The following is a 26874-nucleotide window of genomic DNA, read 5'->3' as shown; positions in this document are numbered from 1 at the left end:
GTACTGTATTTAGAGTCAGATCTTGTGAGGTACTGTATTAAGAGTGGAATCTTGTGAGGTACTGTATTTAGAGTGGAATCTTGTGAGGTACTGTATTTAGAGTGGGATCTTATAAGGTACTGTATCTAGAGTGGGATCTTGTAAGGTACTGTATCTAGAGTGAGATCTTGTGAGGTACTGTATCTAGAGTCAGATCTTGTGAGGTATTGTATTTATAGTGGAATCTTGTGAGGTACTGTATCTAAAGTGAGATCTTGTGAGGTACTGTATTTAGAGTGGAATCTTGTGAGGTACTGTATTTAGAGTGGGATATTGTAAGGTACTGTATCTAGAGTGGAATCTTGTGAGGTACTGTATCTAAAGTGGAATCTTGTGAGGTACTGTATTTAGAGTGGAATCTTGTGAGGTACTGTATTTAAAGTCAGATCTTGTGAGGTATTGTATCTAGAGTGGAATCTTGTGAGGTACTGTATCTAAAGTGGAATCTTGTGAGGTACTGTATTTAGAGTGGGATCTTGTGAGGTACTGTATCTAAAGTGAGATCTTGAGAGGTACTGTATTTAGAGTGGGATCTTGTAAGGTACTGTATCTAAAGTGAGATCTTGTGAGGTACTGTATTCAGAGTGGGATCTTGTGAGGTACTGTATCTAGAGTGGAATCTTGTGAGGTACTGTATTTAGAGTGGGATCTTGTGAGGTACTGTATCTAGAGTGGGATCTTGTGAGGTACTGTATTTACAGTGGAATCTTGTGAGGTACTGTATCTAAAGTGAGATCTTGTGAGGTACTGTATTTAGAGTGGGATATTGTAAGGTACTGTATTTAGAGTGGAATCTTGTGAGGTACTGTATCTAAAGTGAGATCTTGTGAGGTACTGTATCTAAAGTGAGATCTTGTGAGGTACTGTATCTAGAGTGGAATCTTGTGAGGTACTGTATCTAAAGTGAGATCTTGTGAGGTACTGTATTTAGAGTGGAATCTTGTGAGGTACTGTATCTAGAGTGGGATCTTGTGAGGCACTGTATTTAGAGTGGAATCTTGTGAGGTACTGTATTTAGAGTGGGATCTTGTGAGGTACTGTATTTAGAGTGGAATCTTGTGACGTACTGTATTTAGAGTGGAATCTTGTGAGGTACTGTATTTAGAGTCAGATCTTGTGAGGTACTGTATCTAGAGTGGAATCTTGTGAGGTACTGTATCTAAAGTGAGATCTTGTGAGGTACTGTATTTAGAGTGGAATCTTGTGAGGTACTGTATCTAGAGTGGGATCTTGTGAGGTACTGTATTTAGAGTCAGATCTTGTATAAAGGTACTGTATTTAGAGTCAGATCTTGTGAGGTACTGTATTAAGAGTGGAATCTTGTGAGGTACTGTATTTAGAGTCAGATCTTGTATAAAGGTACTGTATTTAGAGTCAGATCTTGTGAGGTACTGTATTAAGAGTGGAATCTTGTGAGGTACTGTATTTAGAGTGGAATCTTGTGAGGTACTGTATTTAGAGTGGGATCTTGTAAGGTACTGTATTTAGAGTCAGATCTTGTGAGGTACTGTATTAAGAGTGGAATCTTGTGAGGTACTGTATTTAGAGTGGAATCTTGTGAGGTACTGTATTTAGAGTGGGATCTTATAAGGTATTGTATCTAGAGTGGGATCTTGTGAGGTACTGTATTTAGAGTGGAATCTTGTGAGGTACTGTATCTAGAGTAGGATCTTGTGAGGTATTGTATCTAGAGTGGAATCTTGTGAGGTACTGTATCTAAAGTGAGATCTTGTGAGGTACTGTATCTAGAGTGGAATCTTGTGAGGTACTGTATCTAGAGTCAGATCTTGTGAGGTACTGTATCTAGAGTGGAATCTTGTGAGGTACTGTATCTAAAGTGAGATCTTGTGAGGTACTGTATCTAGAGTGGAATCTTGTGAGGTACTGTATCTAAAGTGAGATCTTGTGAGGTACTGTATCTAGAGTGGAATCTTGTGAGGTACTGTATCTAAAGTGAGATCTTGAGAGGTACTGTATTTAGAGTGGGATCTTGTGAGGTACTGTATCTAAAGTGAGATCTTGTGAGGTACTGTATTTAGAGTGGGATATTGTAAGGTACTGTATCTAGAGTGGAATCTTGTGAGGTACTGTATCTAAAGTGAGATCTTGTGAGGTACTGTATCTAGAGTGGGATCTTGTGAGGTACTGTATCTAGAGTGGAATCTTGTGAGGTACTGTATCTAAAGTGAGATCTTGTGAGGTACTGTATTTATAGTGGAATCTTGTGAGGTACTGTATTTAGAGTGGAATCTTGTGAGGTACTGTATTTAGAGTGGGATCTTGTAAGGTACTGTATCTAAAGTGAGATCTTGTGAGGTACTGTATCTAAAGTGAGATCTTGAGAGGTACTGTATTTAGAGTGGGATCTTGTGAGGTACTGTATCTAAAGTGAGATCTTGTGAGGTACTGTATTTAGAGTGGGATATTGTAAGGTACTGTATCTAGAGTGGAATCTTGTGAGGTACTGTATCTAAAGTGAGATCTTGTGAGGTACTGTATCTAGAGTGGGATCTTGTGAGGTACTGTATCTAGAGTGGAATCTTGTGAGGTACTGTATCTAAAGTGAGATCTTGTGAGGTACTGTATTTATAGTGGAATCTTGTGAGGTACTGTATTTAGAGTGGAATCTTGTGAGGTACTGTATTTAGAGTGGGATCTTGTGAGGTTTTGTATCTAGAGTGAGATCTTGTGAGGTACTGTATCTAGAGTGGGAACATCTACTAAGGTACCTGAATTATACTAATATGAACAGCTTGACCATATGGCAGGTGGCAGGAAGAAGGTTAGAACCCAACTTCGCTACTGTTAAAAAAAGTTTATACACCAATTTCATAGCTAACATAGCAATTTAAAAGTTTATACACCAATTTTATAGCTAACATAGCAATTTAAAAGTTTATACACCAATTTTATAGCTAACATAGCAATTTCAAAAGCCTCGTCAATCAGCTTGTCTTACCTTGTAATCGTCCCATCTCTGACTCATCAGAATCAGTGTCTCCCATCGCAGCCATTGCTGAAGCACCACCAGATGCAGAACTTGCTGCAGCTGTCAAGATGAAAGACAAACTAATGTGATACAACAACCCTTATATACTTGTTAGTCATATTGAAATGATAACAACCCTTATATACTTGTTAGTCATATTGAAATGATAACAACCCTTATATACTTGTCAGTCATATTGAAATGATAACAACCCTTATATACTTGTCAGTCATATTGAAATGATAACAACCCTTATATACTTGTTAGTCATATTGAAATGATAACAACCCTTATATACTTGTCAGTCATATTGAAATGATAACAACCCTTATATACTTGTCAGTCATATTGAAATGATAACAACCCTTATATACTTGTTAGTCATATTGAAATGATAACAACCCTTATATACTTGTTAGTCATATTGAAATGATAACAACCCTTATATACTTGTCAGTCATATTGAAATGATAACAACCCTTATATACTTGTTAGTCATATTGAAATGATAACAACCCTTATATACTTGTCAGTCATATTGAAATGATAACAACCCTTATATACTTGTTAGTCATATTGAAATGATAACAACCCTTATATACTTGTCAGTCATATTGAAATGATAACAACCCTTATATACTTGTCAGTCATATTGAAATGATAACAACCCTTATATACTTGTTAGTCATATTGAAATGATAACAACCCTTATATACTTGTTAGTCATATTGAAATGATAACAACCCTTATATACTTGTCAGTCATATTGAAATGATAACAACCCTTATATACTTGTCAGTCATATTGAAATGATAACAACCCTTATATACTTGTTAGTCATATTGAAATGATAACAACCCTTATATACTTGTTAGTCATATTGAAATGATAACAACCCTTATATACTTGTCAGTCATATTGAAATGATAACAACCCTTATATACTTGTTAGTCATATTGAAATGATAACAACCCTTATATACTTGTTAGTCATATTGAAATGATAACAACCCTTATATACTTGTTAGTCATATTGAAATGATAACAACCCTTATATACTTGTCAGTCATATTGAAATGATAACAACCCTTATATACTTGTTAGTCATATTGAAATGATAACAACCCTTATATACTTGTTAGTCATATTGAAATGATAACAACCCTTATATACTTGTCAGTCATATTGAAATGATAACAACCCTTATATACTTGTTAGTCATATTGAAATGATAACAACCCTTATATACTTGTTAGTCATATTTGAAATGATAACAACCCTTATATACTTGTCAGTCATATTGAAATGATAACAACCCTTATATACTTGTCAGTCATATTGAAATGATAACAACCCTTATATACTTGTCAGTCATATTGAAATGATAACAACCCTTATATACTTGTCAGTCATATTGAAATGATAACAACCCTTATATACTTGTTAGTCATATTGAAATGATAACAACCCTTATATACTTGTCAGTCATATTGAAATGATAACAACCCTTATATACTTGTCAGTCATATTGAAATGATAACAACCCTTATATACTTGTTAGTCATATTGAAATGATAACAACCCTTATATACTTGTTAGTCATATTGAAATGATAACAACCCTTATATACTTGTTAGTCATATTGAAATGATAACAACCCTTATATACATGTTAGTCATATTGAAATGATAACAACCCTTATATACTTGTTAGTCATATTGAAATGATAACAACCCTTATATACTTGTTAGTCATATTGAAATGATAACAACCCTTATATACTTGTTAGTCATATTGAAATGATAACAACCCTTATATACTTGTTAGTCATATTGAAATGATAACAACCCTTATATACTTGTTAGTCATATTGAAATGATAACAACCCTTATATACTTGTTAGTCATATTGAAATGATAACAACCCTTATATACTTGTTAGTCATATTGAAATGATAACAACCCTTATATACTTGTTAGTCATATTGAAATGATAACAACCCTTATATACTTGTCAGTTATATTGAAATGATAACAACCCTTATATACTTGTCAGTCATATTGAAATTATAACAACCCTTATATACTTGTTAGTCATATTGAAATTATAACAACCCTTATATACTTGTCAGTCATATTGAAATGATAACAACCCTTATATACTTGTCAGTCATATTGAAATTATAACAACCCTTATATACTTGTTAGTCATATTGAAATGATAACAACCCTTATATACTTGTTAGTCATATTGAAATGATAACAACCCTTATATACTTGTTAGTCATATTGAAATGATAACAACCCTTATATACTTGTTAGTCATATTGAAATTATAACAACCCTTATATACTTGTTAGTCATATTGAAATGATAACAACCCTTATATACTTGTTAGTCATATTGAAATGATAACAACCCTTATATACTTGTTAGTCATATTGAAATGATAACAACCCTTATATACTTGTTAGTCATATTGAAATGATAACAACCCTTATATACTTGTCAGTCATATTGAAATGATAACAACCCTTATATACTTGTTAGTCATATTGAAATGATAACAACCCTTATATACTTGTCAGTCATATTGAAATGATAACAACCCTTATATACTTGTTAGTCATATTTGAAATGATAATAACCCTTATATACTTGTTAGTCATATTTGAAATGATAATAACCCTTATATACTTGTCAGTCATATTTGAAATGATAACAACCCTTATATACTTGTTAGTTATATTGAAATGATAACAACCCTTATATACTTGTTAGTCATATTGAAATGATAACAACCCTTATATACTTGTCAGTCATATTGAAATGATAATAACCCTTATATACTTGTCAGTCATATTGAAATGATAACAACCCTTATATACTTGTTAGTCATATTGAAATGATAATAACCCTTATATACTTGTCAGTCATATTGAAATGATAACAACCCTTATATACTTGTTAGTCATATTGAAATGATAACAACCCTTATATACTTGTCAGTCATATTGAAATGATAATAACCCTTATATACTTGTCAGTCATATTGAAATGATAATACTAGAGTTGTCAAAATAAGACTGGATACACCAACTACACTCAAAGTAAATCAAGCAAGTTGCCATTTTGATAGCATAACACGTTTCATGACACTATTGTGTATCAAAATAACACTGGTCAATGTCAGCATTTAGAATCACATATAAACTGTCTATCTTTGACATCCTATTCTGTATAAAATTTATAGAATTTACTAGTTCTGAAAGACACTTTACCTGCAGCACCTGCTCCTGGTGTATTGTCATCATTGTTCCTGGTGCTGTTGGCATTGGCACTATCTTGGGTATTGTCACTGTTAGACATGCTGCCTTGTTGTCGGCGAGTCCCAGCTAGTGTTCGTTTGCCTGGTCCTGAGCCCCGCCGACTACTAAAATGACAAGATGACAAGATAATCAGTACATCACTTTATTTGATAATGATATCATAGAAAGTTTAATATTAAGTATTATGATATTTATGAAGACAAATGAAAAGATAAATATGGAGGGCTTGCATCCAACATTACCATACTTTTACCACATTCTGATTCCAGATTCCAGATTTTTTCATTTGATGATATTAACGGTCATTTGTGTAAAATGATGTATTATGATCTGTATCTCAAAAAAGACAATATAAAATAATAATAGTTTTTTCCAGGGACATTGCCTGCAGTTACCCTACTGTCATGTTTGATCCTGTGCACCTGAAATACACCAGAAGCTGGGATGCTCTCCTATACAAATGTAGCTATCATATGATAAACTTTTAATTTTGATCAAAGGTTAAATAATCTGGTTTTAATACTCATTAAGTCATTATATAAGCTGAACAAATAAAGGTAAGGCCCCACATGGAGTTGTATGTAGTACATGTATACAAGCACATATAAATTGTGATAAATGGGAACATATTTCAAAACAAATGATTTTACGATAAAAAAGAAGCATGTTCCTTCTTGAAGGAAATGGTAGATTTGTAGAGAGTGTTAACGTGTAGGCATATTCCAATTTCAAACACCTCACCCAGTTAATCAATTTGAAATGTCCTTATAATAGTATTGCAATGATATGACAACCCACACAATACTGATACATGTGTATGGTATCGCAACCATCTTCGTTTTAATTTGCATTGTAAACACCACAATGTCACTCCGAAGAGCTTACAATTGAAGAGCACGGTAAAGGGGGATAAAGCCAACAGTATTCTCAAAAGATCGGAAAAACAACTCTTAAATGTACGTATAGGACAAAATGTGCACAAATTAAACCTCCTGAACAAAGATAAAGTTGACGCTGAGTCCCGTATTGCCGAGTCACTACCAGAAGACGTAGCTACTGAAACTAGGTCAAGATGTCAAAGGTCACAGATACGTGAACACGATACCTCCAAGAAACGTCAACAAGCGAAGTTTGCACACCTCGCAGATAAGGACCGTAAAGACCAGGTTAAAACCAATCTAGCGTCGGAGTGTATCAGTAAATGGGTTAAGAACTGTTCAGACAGGATTCTTAGTGATCCGGAGTTCTCTGTGTTGGCGAAAGGTCTAAATTTTGCAGTCACCAACCCGGAAGTACCAGTCGTCGACATCGTGACCCAGACTGAAGTAGCATGTCGTAATTTGAATGAGAGGGATTCGAACGAGTTACGCAGCAAAGTGGTTAACATCTTAATGCGTCCCAAGAAAATATAATCGAATTTATCGAAGGAAGAACAACTAGCTTTGAAAGATCTGAAGCAGGACAATGACATCCAGATTTTACCTGCAGATAAGGGACGTATGGTAGTAGTTCTGAATACATCGGACTATAAACAGAAGTGTCAAGACCTACTGAGTGACAGCGGAACTTATCTTAAATTGGGCAAGAGGGACCCTACCACCAAGTATAAGAAGGAGCTGGTGTCAGTATTACAACAACTGGAAGAAGAAGGTGGGTTAAACAGAGTCCAATACAGACAGCTGTACCCTACTTCAGAGACTCCTCCAAAGTTTTATGGGCTACCTAAAGTTCATAAACTGAATATTCCTCTTCGTCCCATTGTCAGCAGTGTAGGATCCATAACGTACAACTGTGCTAAATTTCTGGCTGGTATTCTATCTCCACTGGTTGGCAAGTCTAAACATCACGTCGTCAACTCCCAACAATTTGCAGATGCTATCAAGAAGGAAAGGGTTGAACCTGATGAGGAGTTACGTTCTTATGATGTAACTGCTTTGTTCACCTCAGTACCTATTGACAAAGCATTGGATGTGATATTACATAGACTACAGGAGGACACCACCCTTAACCAGCGAACCAGTTTATCACCCAGCCAAGTGGTTAAGCTACTCAGTGTTTGTCTGAAGTGCACTTATTTTGTTTATGATTGTGTGTTCTTCCAACAAATTCATGGTGCAGCTATGGGGTCACCTGTTTCCCCCATAGTATGCAATCTGTACATGGAGCAATTAGAACTCCGCGCCATAGAAACAGCCCCCCCATCCTCCATTATGGTGGTACAGATACGTGGACGACACGCACACAAAACTTAAAAAGTGTCACTCTCAGGAATTCACTGACCATCTAAACAGTCTTGACCCAGACATCAAGTTTACCACCGAGGAAGAACAGGATAGGTCTCTGGCTTTCCTAGATACGACCACAGTTATTCAGGATGATGGCTCTTTAAAAACTAAAATCTACCGCAAACCCACCCATACAGACCAGTACCTCAATTTTTACTCTAACCACCCTTTACAGCACAAACTAGGTGTGATCCGGACGCTTCATCACAGAGCAGATACGGTGATTACCTACAACTCAGATCGTGAAGAAGAAAAGACTCACATCAACCAGGCACTGTATAGGTGTGGATACCCAAAGTGGGCAGTAGATAAAGCCACAGTCATCCAGCCTCAAAAGTCAAAGACCATCCGTAAGAAGGAACAACCAAGTAAGGGTTTAGTGGTCCTACCTTACATCAAGGACACTTCAGAGGCACTAAAAAGAATCTTTACTGCTTACGGTATAAACACCTGCATCAAGCCCACTAAAACCTTGCGGCAATTATTGGTGTCTCCAAAGGACAAGACTAAAAAGGAACATGTATGTGGAGTAGTGTACCAAATTCCTTGCCAGGGCCAGACCAACACAGGCCAATGCAAAGATTCATATATAGGGGAAACTGAGAGATCACTCAAGACCAGATTTTTGGAACACAGAGACCTAGTTCCAGCACATCAGAGGTCTCCCAACACATCCACATTGAATCACCCGGTCACTCGGTTAACATAAATGAAGTGAAGATACTGGACACTGAAACCAGATATTTTGAACGGGGAGTGAAAGAAGCTATTTACATCCGAGCACTCAAACCATCACTAAACAGAGACGGGGGACGATACAAACTTCCAGGCACCTTTGACCCCTTATTAGGCTCACGTGTCCTGTAAGGTCACGTGTGCTGAATAGTGGGTCAATCTGTTGACAAAGACTGAAGTGTACAGTCGAAAATTTCAGGTAAATTTTCTAGTTGTGTTTGGAACAAAAGTTCAAATTGAATACCACTGATACATGTAGTAACAGCAATTTATGGCCAAACCTGACACTGTGACACCCCACACAGCAATTTATGGCCAAACCTGACACTGTGACACCCAACACAGCAATTTATGGCCAAACCTGACACTGTGACACCCCACATAGCAATTTATGGCCAAACCTGACACTGTGACACCCCACACAGCAATTTATGGCCAAACCTGACACTGTGACACCCAACACAGCAATTTATGGCCAAACCTGACACTGTGACACCCCACATAGCAATTTATGGCCAAACCTGACACTGTGACACCCCACACAGCAATTTATGGCCAAACCTGACACTGTGACACCCCACATAGCAATTTATGGCCAAACCTGACACTGTGACACCCCACATAGCAATTTATGGCCAAACCTGACACTGTGACACCCCACACAGCAATTTATGGCCAAACCTGACACTGTGACACCCCACACAGCAATTTATGGCCAAACCTGACACTGTGACACCCCACACAGCAATTTATGGCCAAACCTGACACTGTGACACCCAACACAGCAATTTATGGCCAAACCTGACACTGTGACACCCAACACAGCAATTTATGGCCAAACCTGACACTGTGACACCCCACATAGCAATTTATGGCCAAACCTGACACTGTGACACCCAACACAGCAATTTATGGCCAAACCTGACACTGTGACACCCAACACAGCAATTTATGGCCAAACCTGACACAGTGACACCCCACACCGCAATTTATGGCCAAACCTGACACTGTGACACCCCACATAGCAATTTATGGCCAAACCTGACACTGTGACACCCAACACAGCAATTTATGGCCAAACCTGACACTGTGACACCCAACACAGCAATTTATGGCCAAACCTGACACTGCGATACATATGTACATGTAGGCCAAAGTTTCTTGAGTCTATAGAAATTTCTCAGGATTACATACCTGCTGCTAGCACAGGATCCCGTTGTTGTTTGGCGCTGACTTCGCCGCAAGCCACCAAGCTCCGGCGAAGGACTCGGGTTTCTGTTTGTTTGACCTATAAATCCAAAAATGATATATCACTCAACAAGTACACAATATATGACAAATTTAGTATTAGTTTTTAATGTGAATCATCAGATAGTAATCATTTAAAAAGAATGACTGATTCTAGAATTTCTGGATCATATTTAGCAAATATGAATTGACGGATGTAGGTGAAATTACAAGAGTTTTTAATTCAAGATCTGTTGTTGGTACATATGCTTTTAATCATCATATCCATATGCTACATGTATAATGGCATAGGTAGGAACAATAGAATGATAGATACATATACAAAATGCATACTGACTGACTAGAAATGTAAGCATATATTTTCAAGCCCTTCCGTTTTTTCCATACCCAGAATTCCCTACTCTAGTAGTATAAAGTACGGGTCTCTTCATGTTTGATTTGGATCTTTCTTATCAAAGAAGTTGTATGATGCAGAGGTGGTGAAAGTCACTTTTTGTGACCTACTGGATATCATCTAAAGTAGTTAGGATCAAATCAGCCTTGTCAAATCATTCTCCTGTAACTACAACATACATTGTACATTGTACTTTCAACTCATACAGTGTGGGTGTTGTAAGTTCAGAAAGTGCTTGTATTTATAGAAAGGCCAGATCCCCCTGATTCTCACATGGAGAAGACCATAATTTAAAGTAAACACTATTACAGAGAACGTCTACAATCCTACACCTTACCTGTGTGCCATCTCAGCCAATTTGATACACCACCTTACCTGTGTGCCATCTCAGCCAATTTGATACACCACCTTACCTGTGTGCCATCTCAGCCAATTTAACACACCACCTTACCTATGTGCCATCTCAGCCAATTTAACACACCACCTTACCTGTGTGCCATCTCAGCCAATTTGATGCACCACCTTACCTGTGTGCCATCTCAGCCAATTTGATACACCACCTTACCTGTGTGCCATCTCAGCCAATTTGATACACCACCTTACCTGTGTGCCATCTCAGCCAATTTAACACACCACCTTACCTGTGTGCCATCTCAGCCAATTTAACACACCACCTTACCTGTGTGCCATCTCAGCCAATTTAACACACCACCTTACCTGTGTGCCATCTCAGCCATTTTGATACACCACCTTACCTGTGTGCCATCTCAGCCAATTTGACACACCACCTTACCTGTGTGCCATCTCAGCCAATTTGATACACCGCCTTACCTGTGTGCCATCTCAGCCAATTTGATACACCACCTTACCTGTGTGCCATCTCAGCCAATTTGATACACCACCTTACCTGTGTGCCATCTCAGCCAATTTGACACACCATAGATGCAGTTATTTCTTGTGACATAACAAAATCTGTTGTTTCCTATTCCCAACGTTATGATACCCCATGAGATAATCAGATTTTGACATTTTGACTGTTACAATAATTGTCTCTTATCCATGGCTGTCATCTTGTTCCTCATACTTAAGATTTTAATTACCTCATATTTTAACACAAACTTTTATGACATGTTTTATCTGTTGTCATTCACATTTTAACTGGTTCTGTAAACTCAAGCAATTTGACTACTTTAACTACTGGTCAAAAAGTTGTTGTAATAAACATTGTGTTATCATTGGCGGCCACACTGCTCAATAAAATAAGAGATTTCTTACCTCTTGATGAGAGTTCTCTCCCTCTTGAAGATCTCCTTTCCCCTCTTGAAGCAGAGGTTGATGGAGATTGTTGTTCAGAGGGATCTGTTGATGTGCTGTTCCCCGTTTTTGCTCTTCTGCAATTACTCAATTTGTCAGTAGGGTTCTTTGAAGCTTGTTTTCCTCTCGTCTTTGGTGTTTGTTTCTTTGTAGTCTTATTCTTGTATGTACTATGTTCACAATCAGTTGTCTTGGATGATGCTGGTGGTCTACCTGGTTTTCGTTTTGTTTTGTTTTTAGATGTACTTGCCTCTGTTGTAGCCCCCTTGTCTTTTTCACTAACTTTGTTCTGGCCTTTTCTTGGCTTGTAGCTTTTTGACTTTGGTTCTGTTGTCTTACGTTGTGTTGACAGAGTGTCTGTGTTTCTCTGCTGATCAATACCACTTGTAGAATTAGAACTTGACCTTCTGGTTCTCTTAGTCAATGGAGGTACAATCTGTGATGTGGCTGGTACCGGTACACTCTGGGTACACTGTTTGCAAGTAGATTTCCCTCTTTTTCCCTGGCTTTGTAGAGAAGACGACTTGGCAGTGTCACTACTGGCACTCTGACGTCTTTTCCTGTTTGGTTTAGTCTCAGTATTATATGATGACTTTGACACAACCTTATTGGTTTGTGTTTGTCGTTGTTGTGACTTACTGCTGCTTGTTGTCCGTGGTCTTCCTCTCTTGGCTTTAACCACTGTTTTAGTTGCACTCACAACACAGCTGGTTAGTTCTGCAGTTGTTGGGTTGACTTTTTGAACTTTGGATGCAGGCTGCTTAGTAGATGTTGTCACAACTGATTTTCTTTTAACTGTCTTTGAAGGACGAACAACTGAACTGATTAAAAAAAAAATGATTTCTTTGATGAGACAAATGACTATACATGTAAAAACACAAAGAACACAGTAAAGTAACATGAAAGTCCTGGTCAAAGAAACAACCACATGTGGCAATATATGTACATACAATGTAGTAACAAATGTATGCATAGTAGCAACAAATATATATAGTAACAAATAAATGTACATAGTAACAATAAACGTATATACATGTAGTACCGATAAATGTACATACAGTACAGATTTTTGAGAACATCACCAAAGTGCCAGCACCACAAAAGGAGGGTATGGTACAACAACATGTTATGATGGCTTGCAATGATATGTGTTCTCATTGACCTTTCAAGTTTCAATGTGTGCATGTAGCTTGTGCACTACACTACACTGTAATAGACATAAATCACATGTACCCATCACTACACTATCTCAGATACACATGTACCCATCACTACACTGTCTCAGATACATAACACATGTACCCATCACTACACTGTCTCAGATACATAACACATGTATCCATCACTACACTGTCTCAGATACACATGTACCCATCACTACACTGTCTCAGATACATAACACATGTACCCATCACTACACTGTCTCAGATACATAACACATGTACCCATCACTACACTGTCTCAGATACATAACACATGTACCCATCACTACACTGTCTCAGATACATAACACATGTACCCATCACTACACTGTCTCAGATACATAACACATGTACCCATCACTACACTGTCTCAGATACACATGTACCCATCACTACACTGTCTCAGATACATAACACATGTACCCATCACTACACTGTCTCAGATACATAACACATGTACCCATCACTACACTGTCTCAGATACATAACACATGTACCCATCACTACACTGTCTCAGATACACATGTACCCATCACTACACTGTCTCAGATACAGAACACATGTACCCATCACTACACTCTCTCAGATACATAACACATGTACCCATCACTACACTGTCTCAGATACATAACACATGTACCCATCACTACACTGTCTCAGATACACATGTACCCATCACTACACTGTCTCAGATACATAACACATGTACCCATCACTACACTGTCTCAGATACATAACACATGTACCCATCACTACACTGTCTCAGATACATAACACATGTACCCATCACTACACTGTCTCAGATACATAACACATGTATCCATCACTACACTGTCTCAGATACACATGTACCCATCACTACACTGTCTCAGATACATAACACATGTACCCATCACTACACTGTCTCAGATACACATGTACCCATCACTACACTGTCTCAGATACATAACACATGTACCCATCACTACACTGTCTCAGATACATAACACATGTACCCATCACTACACTGTCTCAGATACACATGTACCCCATCACTACACTGTCTCAGATACATAACACATGTACCCATCACTACACTGTCTCAGATACATAACACATGTACCCATCACTACACTGTCTCAGATACATAACACATGTACCCATCACTACACTGTCTCAGATACACATGTACCCCATCACTACACTGTCTCAGATACATAACACATGTACCCATCACTACACTGTCTCAGATACATAACACATGTACCCATCACGTACTACACTGTCTCGGACATAAAACAAAATTTTAGTGATACACAATGGAAGTCCAAAACAGAGAAGATGTTACCTTTTGTCGTTACTCCTATCCCCTTTAGTGGTGTTCTTTGGCTTGCTGCTAGTATTTACTGTTTTTGCTGACTTGGTTGTTTCAGATCTGTTAAATATAGGACATATCAGTTAGTCAGCTATTTATACTTTATCACTTACAAAGCATAGATCTCCCTAAACTGGAAGACACATCCTGTTATTCAGCCCTATCAGGCTACTATACCACAACTGTACTAAACTGCCCAATATCCTGCACAGTACAACAACACTTGATTGTAGCCAATCACATTTACTTACACATGTTTACTGTAAAGGTGCCAAATGACCATTACATTTGTAATACATCACAGGAAACAGTGTATTGCCAGTAATGATGACTAGTAACACACAGTGACGAGTGGCAGAAAGCTACGGTAGTTTCTGGAAAGGGTATTCTCTCTCTGAATGTACAAATTGAATAAAAAAATGACATCTTGTCAGGTTTTGCTCCACTTGACCTAATTTACATAATTTGTTTGTAATCTTCAGTTTTCTGTAAAAGGAAGGCACGAGTTGACGTTACACAAAGTTGTTACTTTGCATGGCCTAGTGGGGTAAAAAGATAAGTCATTCTCACACTTGTGGCTATTGACATTGTCTTTCATACGGCCTTGACAAGTTATGTTTGAACAAACTATTGTTGTGGTCCAGCCAGAAGTTTAAAGTTATTCTTTTATATATACTTTTTTCTCATTGGTGACGTGATTACTTATTTCATTTTCCTCACTTGATATGTAAATTTGGTTGTTATTTTTTTTTTGACCTCTGGCAAATAAATAATAATATCATTATATCATGTCAGTTCAAAAGACAATGTACTGATTTAAAATAAAGGGAGGGGGAGGGTGTGGCAAACCTGAAACGACGGGAAAAGGTGGAGGGGGAGGGGGGTTGGGTGCACCCCTCCAAAAGACCGTGTGGACCCTGTACATCGATGTACAGCACACGTATACTGTATATATAGAGGTGTAACACATGTACACTGTATATTGAGGTGTAAAACATGTATACTGCATATATAGAGATGTAACACACGTACACTTTATATCGAGGTGTAACACACGTATACTGTACATCGAGGTGTAACACATGTATACTGTATATCGAGGTGTAACACACGTATACTGTACATCGAGGTGTAACACACGTATACTGTACATCGAGGTGTAACACCTGTATACTGTATATCGAGGAGTAACACACGTATACACTGTACATTGATGTACAACACATGTATACTGTACATCGAGGTGTAACACATGTATACTGTATATTGAGGTGTAACACATGTATACTGTATATATAGAGGTGTAACAAATGTATACTGTATATATAGAGGTGTAACACACGTATACTGTATATGGAGGTGTAACACACGTATACTGTACATCGAGGTACATTGTACAACACACGTATACTGTACATCGATGTACAACACACGTATACTGTATATCGATGTACAACACATGTATACTGTACATCGATGTACAACACACGTATATTGTACATTGATGTACAACACACGTATACTGTACATTTATGTATAACACATGTATACTGTACATTTATGTACAACACATGTACATGTATACTGTATACCGGTATTTCTGTGCAACACATGTATATGTACACTGTACTGTAGGGATCTATAAGGCATGTATACTGTACATCATGCATCCATATACAGTATAGTAATGGGACACCTCTGTGGTTTGCATACCGAGAATTCTTTACCCCTATGTAGTGTGGTTCATGGGTAATTTAAATAATTTGATTTCTCTCATTTTTAAAGAAGTCACACAATGTAGAGGTGTTGAAAGTAACTTTTTATGACTCACTGGACAGCAATTAAAGCAGATAGGTCAAAATCAGCCTTGACTTTGTTCCACAGAATGGGAGCTATGAAACTAGTTTATTTACAGAACAATTACTAGTTACCTTGCTGGACCTATTAAGCATGGAGTAAGAAGCAAGGCTGGGTAACAAATATTAGTTAAGAGCCAGCTTGATAAAGTAACAGGTACAAAAATATAAGTTGCAAGGAAATTCTACATAGTACAAGGTACAAGGAGGTTAGTTCTGGATGAAAATTACACACATGTACATGTAGCTACAGACACAGAACTCCAGCACATGCATGCATTCGTATGGGTATCGTTCGCGTGTTTAGAGTGGACCGTTTAGAATAGGACAGCCCCATGGTAGAAGTTTTTCGCAAACTCCTCTTACAAACAATGGAATTGATCAATGAAAATTTCTTTGTTGGTCTGTCAACTCATTCTTCCCGGAACGCACGCTATATGCATATGTATTTTTGATTTTGGAAGATGAAAATTGACTAACTCTTACCTTGTCAAGTCTCACCAAAACTTGCCACCATATTGAATACACAAATGGACGCTGGGAAAATCCGGATTTCCGTGTCCCTAGCTAGCTGTTTTTTTATCCGCAACTAACCTCCTCGTACCTGGTACTATGTAGAATTTCCTCACAACTTGTATTTTTGTACCCATTACTACATCAATCAGGCTCTTAACTAATATGTTACCTACCCTTGACAAGACAAGGAAAAATAGATTACAAGTACAAACATAAGTTTTACCTCTTTCTTTGTTGATCTGAATGACAAATGTCACTGGTACTGGAATTTCTGTTTTTGGTTGCTGCTAATAAAATGCCACGTGTAGATCGTCGCTGCTGTGACCCCCCTTGTTGTTGTAACTTAGGGCTGTGATCGGCCATAATAAGTCACGACAGTCCTACACGAGTGCATGCCCACTTCTGCTGCAAACACTACAAACAAAAAGAAATAGAACAAATCAAATAATATGTAAACTGTGTTTTGAGGTTCCCACTAACAGAAGGTGAGATTTGGTATGAGAAAATTGTATTGTCTTATATGTGTACACCACTACAGCTATCTACAAATCTCACTGTTCATGACACATCCAGACATAGCATAGTTCTTTAATTTAATCTAGAATCAAGTCACATATTACATGAACAGAATTTAAACCATATTGACCATCATAATCCTCTGTAAAGTGTTGTAACTGCTTCAATCAAACAGACCAATACATATTTACATGTACATACGTACATGTATATATAATGTAGGTACGTACGTACATACATACATTGTATGTATTTAAATATAATTATGTCAGTATGTAACAGTATGTGTGTGTGTATGGATGTGTGTGTGTGTGTGTGTGTGTGCATGCATACGTGCGTGTGTGCGTGCGTGCGTGCACGGATGGATGGATGTATGTATGTATGCATGCATGTATGTGTGTGTACAAAATGCATGTATGTATGTATGTATGTATTGTATGTATGTATGTGTATGTGTGTATGTGTGTATGTATGTATGTATGTATGTATGTATGTATGTATGTATGTATGTATGTGTATATGTATGTGTGTGTGTATGTATGTATGTATGTATGTATGTATGTATGTATGTATGTATGTATGTATGTATGTATGTATGTATGTATGTATGGGTGTGTGTGTGTGTATGTGTATATGTATGTGTCCAATACATGCATACACAGTGACACACACACATAGTTGATGTGTATGTACAGGTATACATGCATGACAACCCATAAATCTATTAGGGTCATCCACAAAGACTCTGAAAATACAAGTTAGGCATAAATTCAGGTGGTTATATCGTTATTATATTCACTTTTGTCTACTCTTTACAATCCACACAATTTCCATATGTTGAAACAGTCATACATCATTACATCATGTATAATATCAACATAGCTCACATGGCTTGGGGTGGTTTTTTTTAACTGTTAATTGAAGTTTTAAAGTAGTCAGTACTGTGTTTAAAATCAGACATGGCCTTACTTTGATTTTTGATTACAATAACTACTCTACTAAGATTTTGTACTTGAAATAATAATACCACACCCAAGTCCCATGTTTGGAATTAAATAAATAGCAAAAATATACAAAGAGGTGTAATATTCTGTTATTCTACTATCAAACAAAATGTGAATTGTTAAATAACTGGGTAAATAAGTACTGGACAAGGTGTTGTTGGTATACTGTATACAATAGATTACATAATTCATTTGATTTCTAGTGTTTACTTGTCATTACAAGTCACTGTCTTTACCCATATCACTTCCTACATATACAAGAGCAAAAGTTTCACACATTTTGTAGCTCTTTTCAGTAATACAGTCACAAACACAGACATGATCCATGTTGTTTCATAGTTATTAAGTACAAAAAAAACAAGTAGTAAAGTGGTTTTATTAATTAAAGGTAGAAATGAATAGCAATGCCTTATCAATATAGATATGACCACTTTAATTGTAATGTCTTAGTAGAAATTTTATTATAATACATACATGTACATGTACATATAGATATATATAATTCCAATATTACAGCATTTATGTACTTTTGCCTGCTGCTAAATTATGATTATTTGAAATTTGGTGAACTGTGTCATGGATTTATTACTATTAGTGTTAATAGAACATCCATGACTGTGTCAAATTCATTCACATTATATTATGACCTGACTTTAAGAAAAAATTCATAATTTTTAAATCCAACATCTTACACTCGGCTATACAAAATTAATTTCGCTAATGAAATAGGGAATGAGAGTAAACACACTCCTTGTTTTAATGTTTGTTTAGGCAATCATTACATCATCACAAAATTATTTAAATGAAGCCTGTCGTCTGTCTTCACATATTAGAGTTAAAGTCAATCTTATTTGTATTAACATTGATGTAAAAAAATCCATTTATAATGAAAAAATATAACTAATGTCCACAATACACATTTCCTTGTGTAAAATTGTTATTCATCAATGTACATGACGGTCTACAATCGACGAAACACCAAACACTGATTATAACCGTGGAAGCCGCCATCTTGATTTTTGCATAACTCCAACAACATAGGTGGATAGAGAAAATTCTAAGCTCGATACATTGTGTTGGTGTTATAGATTCGACAACCATCATCAGTAATCTACGATAATTAACGTTTACAATAATGCCGATAAATGGTCTAAAAGACTAAGCAGGGGCTCTATACTTTGAGCTCGAATGGGTAGACAAAGACGACCACTTTTCTAAATTATGAAACCGTGTGCACCACCACATGAAAACATTAGATTTTCACAATATATGTAGATAAATGGATGAATTTCAGTCCCATTACATAGACTTAAACTTACACAAACGGACAGCTCCGAGAAGTAGTGTCTTGCGATTTAGGGTTGAAGTACACGAAGACTTTCCTATACGTTCGATATGTATTTGCAGATCTCAAGCATTCTAACCGCTGCACTGCATTCGACCTGTCCTCATTGTGTATCCTCTCGCATGAGAAACATCAAAGAGCAATATGCATGTACATTTTATGTGAAAAGAAATTTACCTGTTTAGCTCTTGACCAATATTAATTGCTGCAATACTTTTTCATTTTTTATTGTTCCAACTGTCTCTTGTCTTCTACACCAATTAAATATATCAGTCCGCAAAGTACTTTGTCGGGTCGATCAGCTCCGTCGGGTCAAACGTAAATTTGTGATGAACTGCGCCACCAGTGGCAAAGACTGTAATTAGTAATAAGTAATCTGTGACCATGAGGAGGCCAAGTGTGTAACTATTGATAAAATATAGATATTTTAGGCAAAATCTCCATTTTCGTTATTCTAAATACCTTGGATAAATTTCATCCATTTACGATTTTTCAAAACTCGAACATCAATGTACACAAGACCATTCAATTTTCGAATTAAAAGGTAAGGCTGGGGTCAGAATTTACAGCAGGGGGCAAGGGGAGAAATGGGGGGGGGGGGATGAAAAAAATTGAGAGTTCAAAGGGGGGGGCATGGTAAGTCTGATGATCTGAAAGGGGAGGGGGCTGAAATATTTTGCTCATGATTTTGAACCAAATTAAACCTCAGGAGCGATCATTTACCGAGTAAATTAAAAAAAATTCTCGTGGCTATGCCACAATACCTTCTACAACCTATATTCAGTGGTGAGTTGGGCTACATCCATGCGAATGTACTTGTGTATGCCTTTTACTGCCTGTCTGTCTGTCTGTCTGTCTGTCTTTCTGTCTGTCTGTCTGTCTGTCTGTCTGTCTGTCTGTCTGTCTGTCTGTCTGTCTGTCTGTCAGTCAGTCTGTCTGTCTGTCTGTCTGTCTGTCTGTCTGTCTGTCTGTCTGTCCGTCTGTCTATCTGTCTGTCTGTCTGTCTCTGTATATGTCTGTCTCTGTCTCTGTCTCTATCTGTCTGTCTGTCTGTCTGTCTGTCTGTCTGTCTGTCTGTCTGTCTGTCTGTCTGTCTGTCTGTCTGTCTGTCTGTCTGTCTGTCTGTCTGTCTCTCTCTCTCTCTCTCTCTCTCTCTCTCTCTCTCTCTCTCTCTCTCTCTCTCTCTCTCTCTCTCTCTCTCTCTCTCTCTCTCTCTCTCTCTCTCAGTGGAAACTGTTTTGAACATTCAAACCTCAGGAGCAGTCGTTTACCTTGTAGTTTGCAAAAATGTACACTTCATTTACTTACCATACATGTAATTATGAGGCAGTCAATAACCAAGTGAATGTGTGTGTCTGCCAAAATATCTATGAATAGGTAAGATAAAGTGTAGGTAATATAGCCATACAGTTGTGTATTGACTCGAGTACACTTGGATACTGAAGACAACTTTAATTAAAGTACTCTATGGATTTCGATAATGTGTGTGTGGTTTGAAATTTTATGCCACTAGCTGGCCTCCTACATGTCCTTATTTTAAAGTAAAGTGCTTACTGTGTGTGTGTGTGTGTGTGTGTGTGTGTGTGTGTGTGGAGGGGGGACACCCCCTCCCACTCCTCCCCACTAGCTATCATGAGGGATGCTGTTTCTGCTCAGAATCAAGATTGAAGAGAAACCCTGCTAAAAAAAAAAGTATCATCAAGTATAGGTTACAGCCCGAAGTGAGACCTTTTTCGCAAAGCCCACATACATTTGTAAAGAAATATCTCATTGCTGTGTATGGAGTTTTGAAATACGATGTTACACAAGAATGCGTGGCCAAGTGATATACCAATTTGATTTATCGTCTTCCAAAATGATAAATTCTGTTTGTCGGAGATGACATTCACTCATCAAAGATTCACCACATTTTGGCCACTTAATGTCTAGACTCTCTCACAGCCCTCGGAGCGTCGCTTTACTAAAATTAAAACTAAAACGAATTATTTTGTATGTACCGATACCAGCTATTCAATAATCGTACATGGATATCCTTGTACTGTGTGCCCTCATCGACCATGATAGAGATAACCATTCGTTGACGTGTGACTGCGATGCTCCGTGACCGTGTTATTCGTGAAGCTCGGGGCTTACTATTGACAGTGAACTTTAAATTTTCTGTAATGATTATGTGATGTTGCTAGACGTATTTGCATACCTTTTTTGAAGATTCATTCCAATGCCTACCCATCCAAGGAGTTATATGTGCATTATACACCATCATTTAACTGTTGCTATGGGCGTGGTCTTGTTGCTAGGTATATCTATATACAATTTTGCAATGTCTATTACTATACCTTATTTTGGCATTATACGTCATTGTTTACCTGTTGCTATGGGCGTGGTCTTGTTGCTAAGGTCATTTACATATTTTGAAATAATGTTTATTGAATTGCCTACCCAACCCTCTTGTTATGATTGTAAAAAAAACCTATCATTTGACTATTGCTAAGGGTGTGGTCATGGTTGTTAGGGCAATTACGTAAGTATGACACACTCACAATTTGCAGACTAACACTTTAATCATTACCAAATTTCATCCCCAGTAGTTTGAGGTAAAGTTCAATACCAAAATCATGCTTAGTCTACGGAACTGTATATTTCGGTAGATTTAATGTCTAGTATACGTGTTCGTATACTTTCAGTACACGAAGTGCATATGTCAGATCTGCAGATACACTAAATTTGCATAGATTCATTTATATTCAACCTTTTGCCTAGTGATAAGTTCTGAAGAGTGTGTTGGGACTACAACAATGCAATCGGAATCGATTTCAAGTGAACCTTAGATTTCGCCACGTGTTCAGTTCATATCATCATGATCATGTCAATCCATCAGTGTAAAACAGGGGAATAGAATCTCAAGGATGCACTATTCTAAAATCACGAGAGCGCCCCCAATCGTCGGTTGCAGGCTTCAGGATCAGGTTAGGGGTGAGATCAATAGTTCAATGTAGGATAATAAAAAAAAATATTATACTTGGGCCTTAGGTCTCAGACCCCCCCCCCCCTTGACATTTTTTATTGAATTATTATAAGGACTTTACAACTAGTTCATAAGTATGGGGTAGCTAGTAACACAATACAAATCATTGTATTACAAATGATAGACTCAGTTGCTAGCGGTCTTATTATGTGCTTTGATCACCTCTATGCACTTAACAATAAACCTCAACTCTATTGTATACTGCTGTAACCTTAACCTGACTTATTCAGTGAGGGGATGGGTGTACTTTTATTAAGGGGAGATAATGCTTTTTATTGAGGGGTGGATGCACTTTTAAATTCAGGGGAGAGAAATGCCTTTCATTGAGGGGATGGATGCACTTTTAAATTCAGGGCAGAGAAATACTTTTCATTTAGGGGATGGATGTACTTTTTATTTAGGGGAGAAAAATACTTTTCATAGAGGGGATACATAATTTTAATTTAGGGGACAGAAATACTTTTCATTGAATGGAGATAAGTACTTTTCATTGAGGGGAGAGAAGTACTTTTCATTGAGGGGATGGATCTACTTTTATTAAGGGGCCCCGGGAGAGAAGTACTTTTCATTGAGGGGAGAGAAGTACTTTTCATTGAGGCGAGGGAAATACTTTTCATTGGGGGGATGGATGCACTTTTAAATTCAGAGGAGATAAATACTTTTCATTGAGGGGATGGACGTACTTTTCCTTGAAGGGAGAGAATACTACGTGACTAACTTGTATCAATGTCCATAGCTTAACTTGCTTAACTTGCTTTTTCTAGCCATTTAGTCTTTTTATCACTATTGTTACAATACGGAGGTTCACTAATGCTATAGGTATGTAACAGCGAAATAGACAAAACAACTTATTTGCTTCTATAACATCGTAGATTGTGAAGTGGACCTCTTGTTTTATGGAGACATAGAAACAACAATTGATATAGAAACAATAAAATAATCACCAAATGAAAATTCATCTCTGTAAATCATAGTATCGAATTGTGTGAATCTGTTGGCAATGACTGAAGTGTACAGTCGAAAATTTCACTTACATTTTTCAAGTTTGTGTTTGGAAAATAAAGTCCAATTCGATACGATACGACAATAGAATAATCATTACGTGCTTTCAGTGTCGCTGAGAAGTACCTTTATTTATTAAGTAACCATAAATGATATCAGAGATAATACCACTAGCAAATTTAAAGCAATTCTATGATAAACAAATACGTTCATCAGTTTGGTAGCTCAAACGATTTACAAAGATTATAACACAAGCAGTTCAAAGTTTTTTAGCATTCAGCTTTAAACGTGTCTCGTTTGATCAACGATCCTCTGCAGAATTACAAATTCCATAGTTACAGCTGACCACTAGGTGGCGGTATGATTAGATCGAAAACTCTCGATGCTAAAAACTTTGAAATAGTTGTGTTATAACCTCTGTAAATCATATTTATAATAGTACCAAAATGAATATTACATTTGCAAAAAAAACCTATCAACTTGCACGTGAACAGATTTTTATCAATGGAACCATATTAAGTAGAATTCATATTTTGTTCTGCATCAAATTTTCCTGTAGTTCTGCTAGACTCCTATTTTTCAGACCTAACTCTTAATCCTAAGGCGAAAAATATATATTTATTATGTTTTTCCGATAACATGGCCTCACAAAATAGCGTAGGTAGTTCGGGATGATTTGATTTGCTTTGATTTGCTTTGATTTGATTTGATCTGATCTGATCTGATTGTGATTTGATTTGATTTGATTTGATTTGATTTGATCTGATCTGATCTGATCTGATTGTGATTTGATTTGATTTGATTTGATCTGATCTGATTGTGATTTGATTTTATTTGATTTGATTTGATCTGATCTGATCTGATCTGATCTGATTTGATCTGATCTGATTGTGATTTGATGTGATGTGATGTGATTTGATTTGATTTGATTTGATTTGGTTTGATTTGATTTGATTTGATTTGATTTGATCTGATCTGATCTGATCTGATCTGATCTGATTTTGATTTGATTTGATTTGATTTGGTTTGGTTTGGTTTGGTTTGATTTGATTTGATTTGATTTGATTTGATTTGATTTGATTTGATTTGATTTGATTTGATTTGATCTTTATAATTGTTTTTATATTTGAAAAATATTGCTTCGACCAAAAAACAAATAAAATGTCGGTCGGAATACGCCTTCTGTGTTACTTCCATGAAATATGTACCAGCATCGCTGCTGTAAAGAAAACACGTGCATGAAGGTCAAGAAAACAAAGAATTATTATCGTTTAGTTGAATGTTTAAAACATATTTAGGTGGCTTAAACTAGGGTTGATTGGGTTATTTAGCCTAATCTGAAATGGGCCTTTCATCTGAAGGACGTTATTCCGACTAAACATCCAACTATCAGCTTGTAAAGTGTATTCGTACCTCTTCCAGCATAGTCGTAAATGACAACTGTGTAATGACAATAGACAAACCAACGCCTATAGATACTGAAGACTCCCTATAGCGATAGACAAACCAATGCGTATACTGAAGACTCCCTAAAGCGATAGACAGACCAACGCCTATAGATACTGAAGACTCCCTATAGCGATAGACAAACCAATGCGTATACTGAAGACTCCCTATAGCGATAGACAAACCAACGCGTATACTGAAGACTCCCTATAGCGATAGACAAACCAATGCGTATACTGAAGACTCCCTATAGACAAACCAATGCGTATACTGAAGACTCCCTATAGCGATAGACAAACCAATGTGAATACTGAAGACTCCCTATAGCGATAGACAAACCAATGCGAATACTGAAGACTCCCTATAGACAAACCAATGTGAAGACTGAAGACTCCCTATAGCGATAGACAAACCAATGTGAATACTGAAGACTCCCTATAGCGATAGACAAACCAATGCGTATACTGAAGACTCCCTATAGACAAACCAATGCGTATACTGAAGACTCCCTATAGCGATAGACAAACCAACGCGTATACTGAAGACTCCCTATAGCGATAGACAAACCAATGCGTATACTGAAGACTCCCTATAGCGATAGACAAACCAATGCGTATACTGAAGACTCCCTATAGCGATAGACAAACCAGTGCGAATACTGAAGACTCCCTATAGCGATAGACAAACCAATGCGTATAATGAAGACTCCCTATAGCGATAGACAAACCAATGCGAATACTGAAGACTCCCTATAGCGATAGACAAACCAATGCGAATACTGAAGACTCCCTATAGCGATAGACAAACCAATGCGAATACTGAAGTCTCCCTATAGACAAACCAATGCGTATACTGAAGACTCCCTATAGACAAACCAATGTGAATACTGAAGACTCCCTATAGCGATAGACAAACCAATGCGTATACTGAAGACTCCCTATAGACAAACCAATGCGAATACTGAAGTCTCCCTATAGACAAACCAATGCGTATACTGAAGACTCCCTATAGACAAACCAATGTGAATACTGAAGACTCCCTATAGCGATAGACAAACCAATGCGAATACTGAAGACTCCCTATAGACAAACCAGTGCGTATACTGAAGACTCCCTATAGCGATAGACAAACCAGTGCGAATACTGAAGACTCCCTATAGACAAACCAATGCGTATACTGAAGACTCCCTATAGCGATAGACAAACCAATGCGTATACTGAAGACTCCTATAGACAAACCAATGCGTATACTGAAGACTCCCTATAGCGATAGACAAA

At 37.1% G+C, this 26874-nt stretch overlaps 1 protein-coding gene across 2 annotated transcripts in view; it reads right to left on the bottom strand.

Moving 5' to 3' along the window:
- The window catches only part of LOC144442510 (E3 ubiquitin-protein ligase TRIP12-like), an 84301-nt gene extending 64091 nt beyond the window's left edge, over positions 1-20210 (bottom strand). For both annotated transcript variants that reach the window (XM_078131872.1, XM_078131873.1), the window contains exons 1-7: positions 20099-20210; positions 17483-17673; positions 14861-14947; positions 12293-13152; positions 10570-10663; positions 6308-6459; positions 2999-3088 (exon numbers count right to left, since the gene is read on the bottom strand). In XM_078131872.1, the coding sequence (XP_077987998.1) occupies positions 2999-3088; positions 6308-6459; positions 10570-10663; positions 12293-13152; positions 14861-14947; positions 17483-17622 (1423 nt within the window). In that variant the 5' untranslated portion in view covers positions 17623-17673; positions 20099-20210. The remainder of the gene's footprint in view (positions 1-2998; positions 3089-6307; positions 6460-10569; positions 10664-12292; positions 13153-14860; positions 14948-17482; positions 17674-20098) is intronic.
- Between the last annotated feature and the right edge of the window lie 6664 nt (positions 20211-26874).

The sequence above is a fragment of the Glandiceps talaboti genome, chromosome 11 (assembly GCF_964340395.1).
Source record: "Glandiceps talaboti chromosome 11, keGlaTala1.1, whole genome shotgun sequence".
NCBI classification, from domain to species: Eukaryota; Metazoa; Hemichordata; class Enteropneusta; family Spengelidae; genus Glandiceps; species Glandiceps talaboti.
Note: the sequence above shows the minus strand (reverse complement) of the source record. Positions and strands in the feature narration are given on the sequence as shown.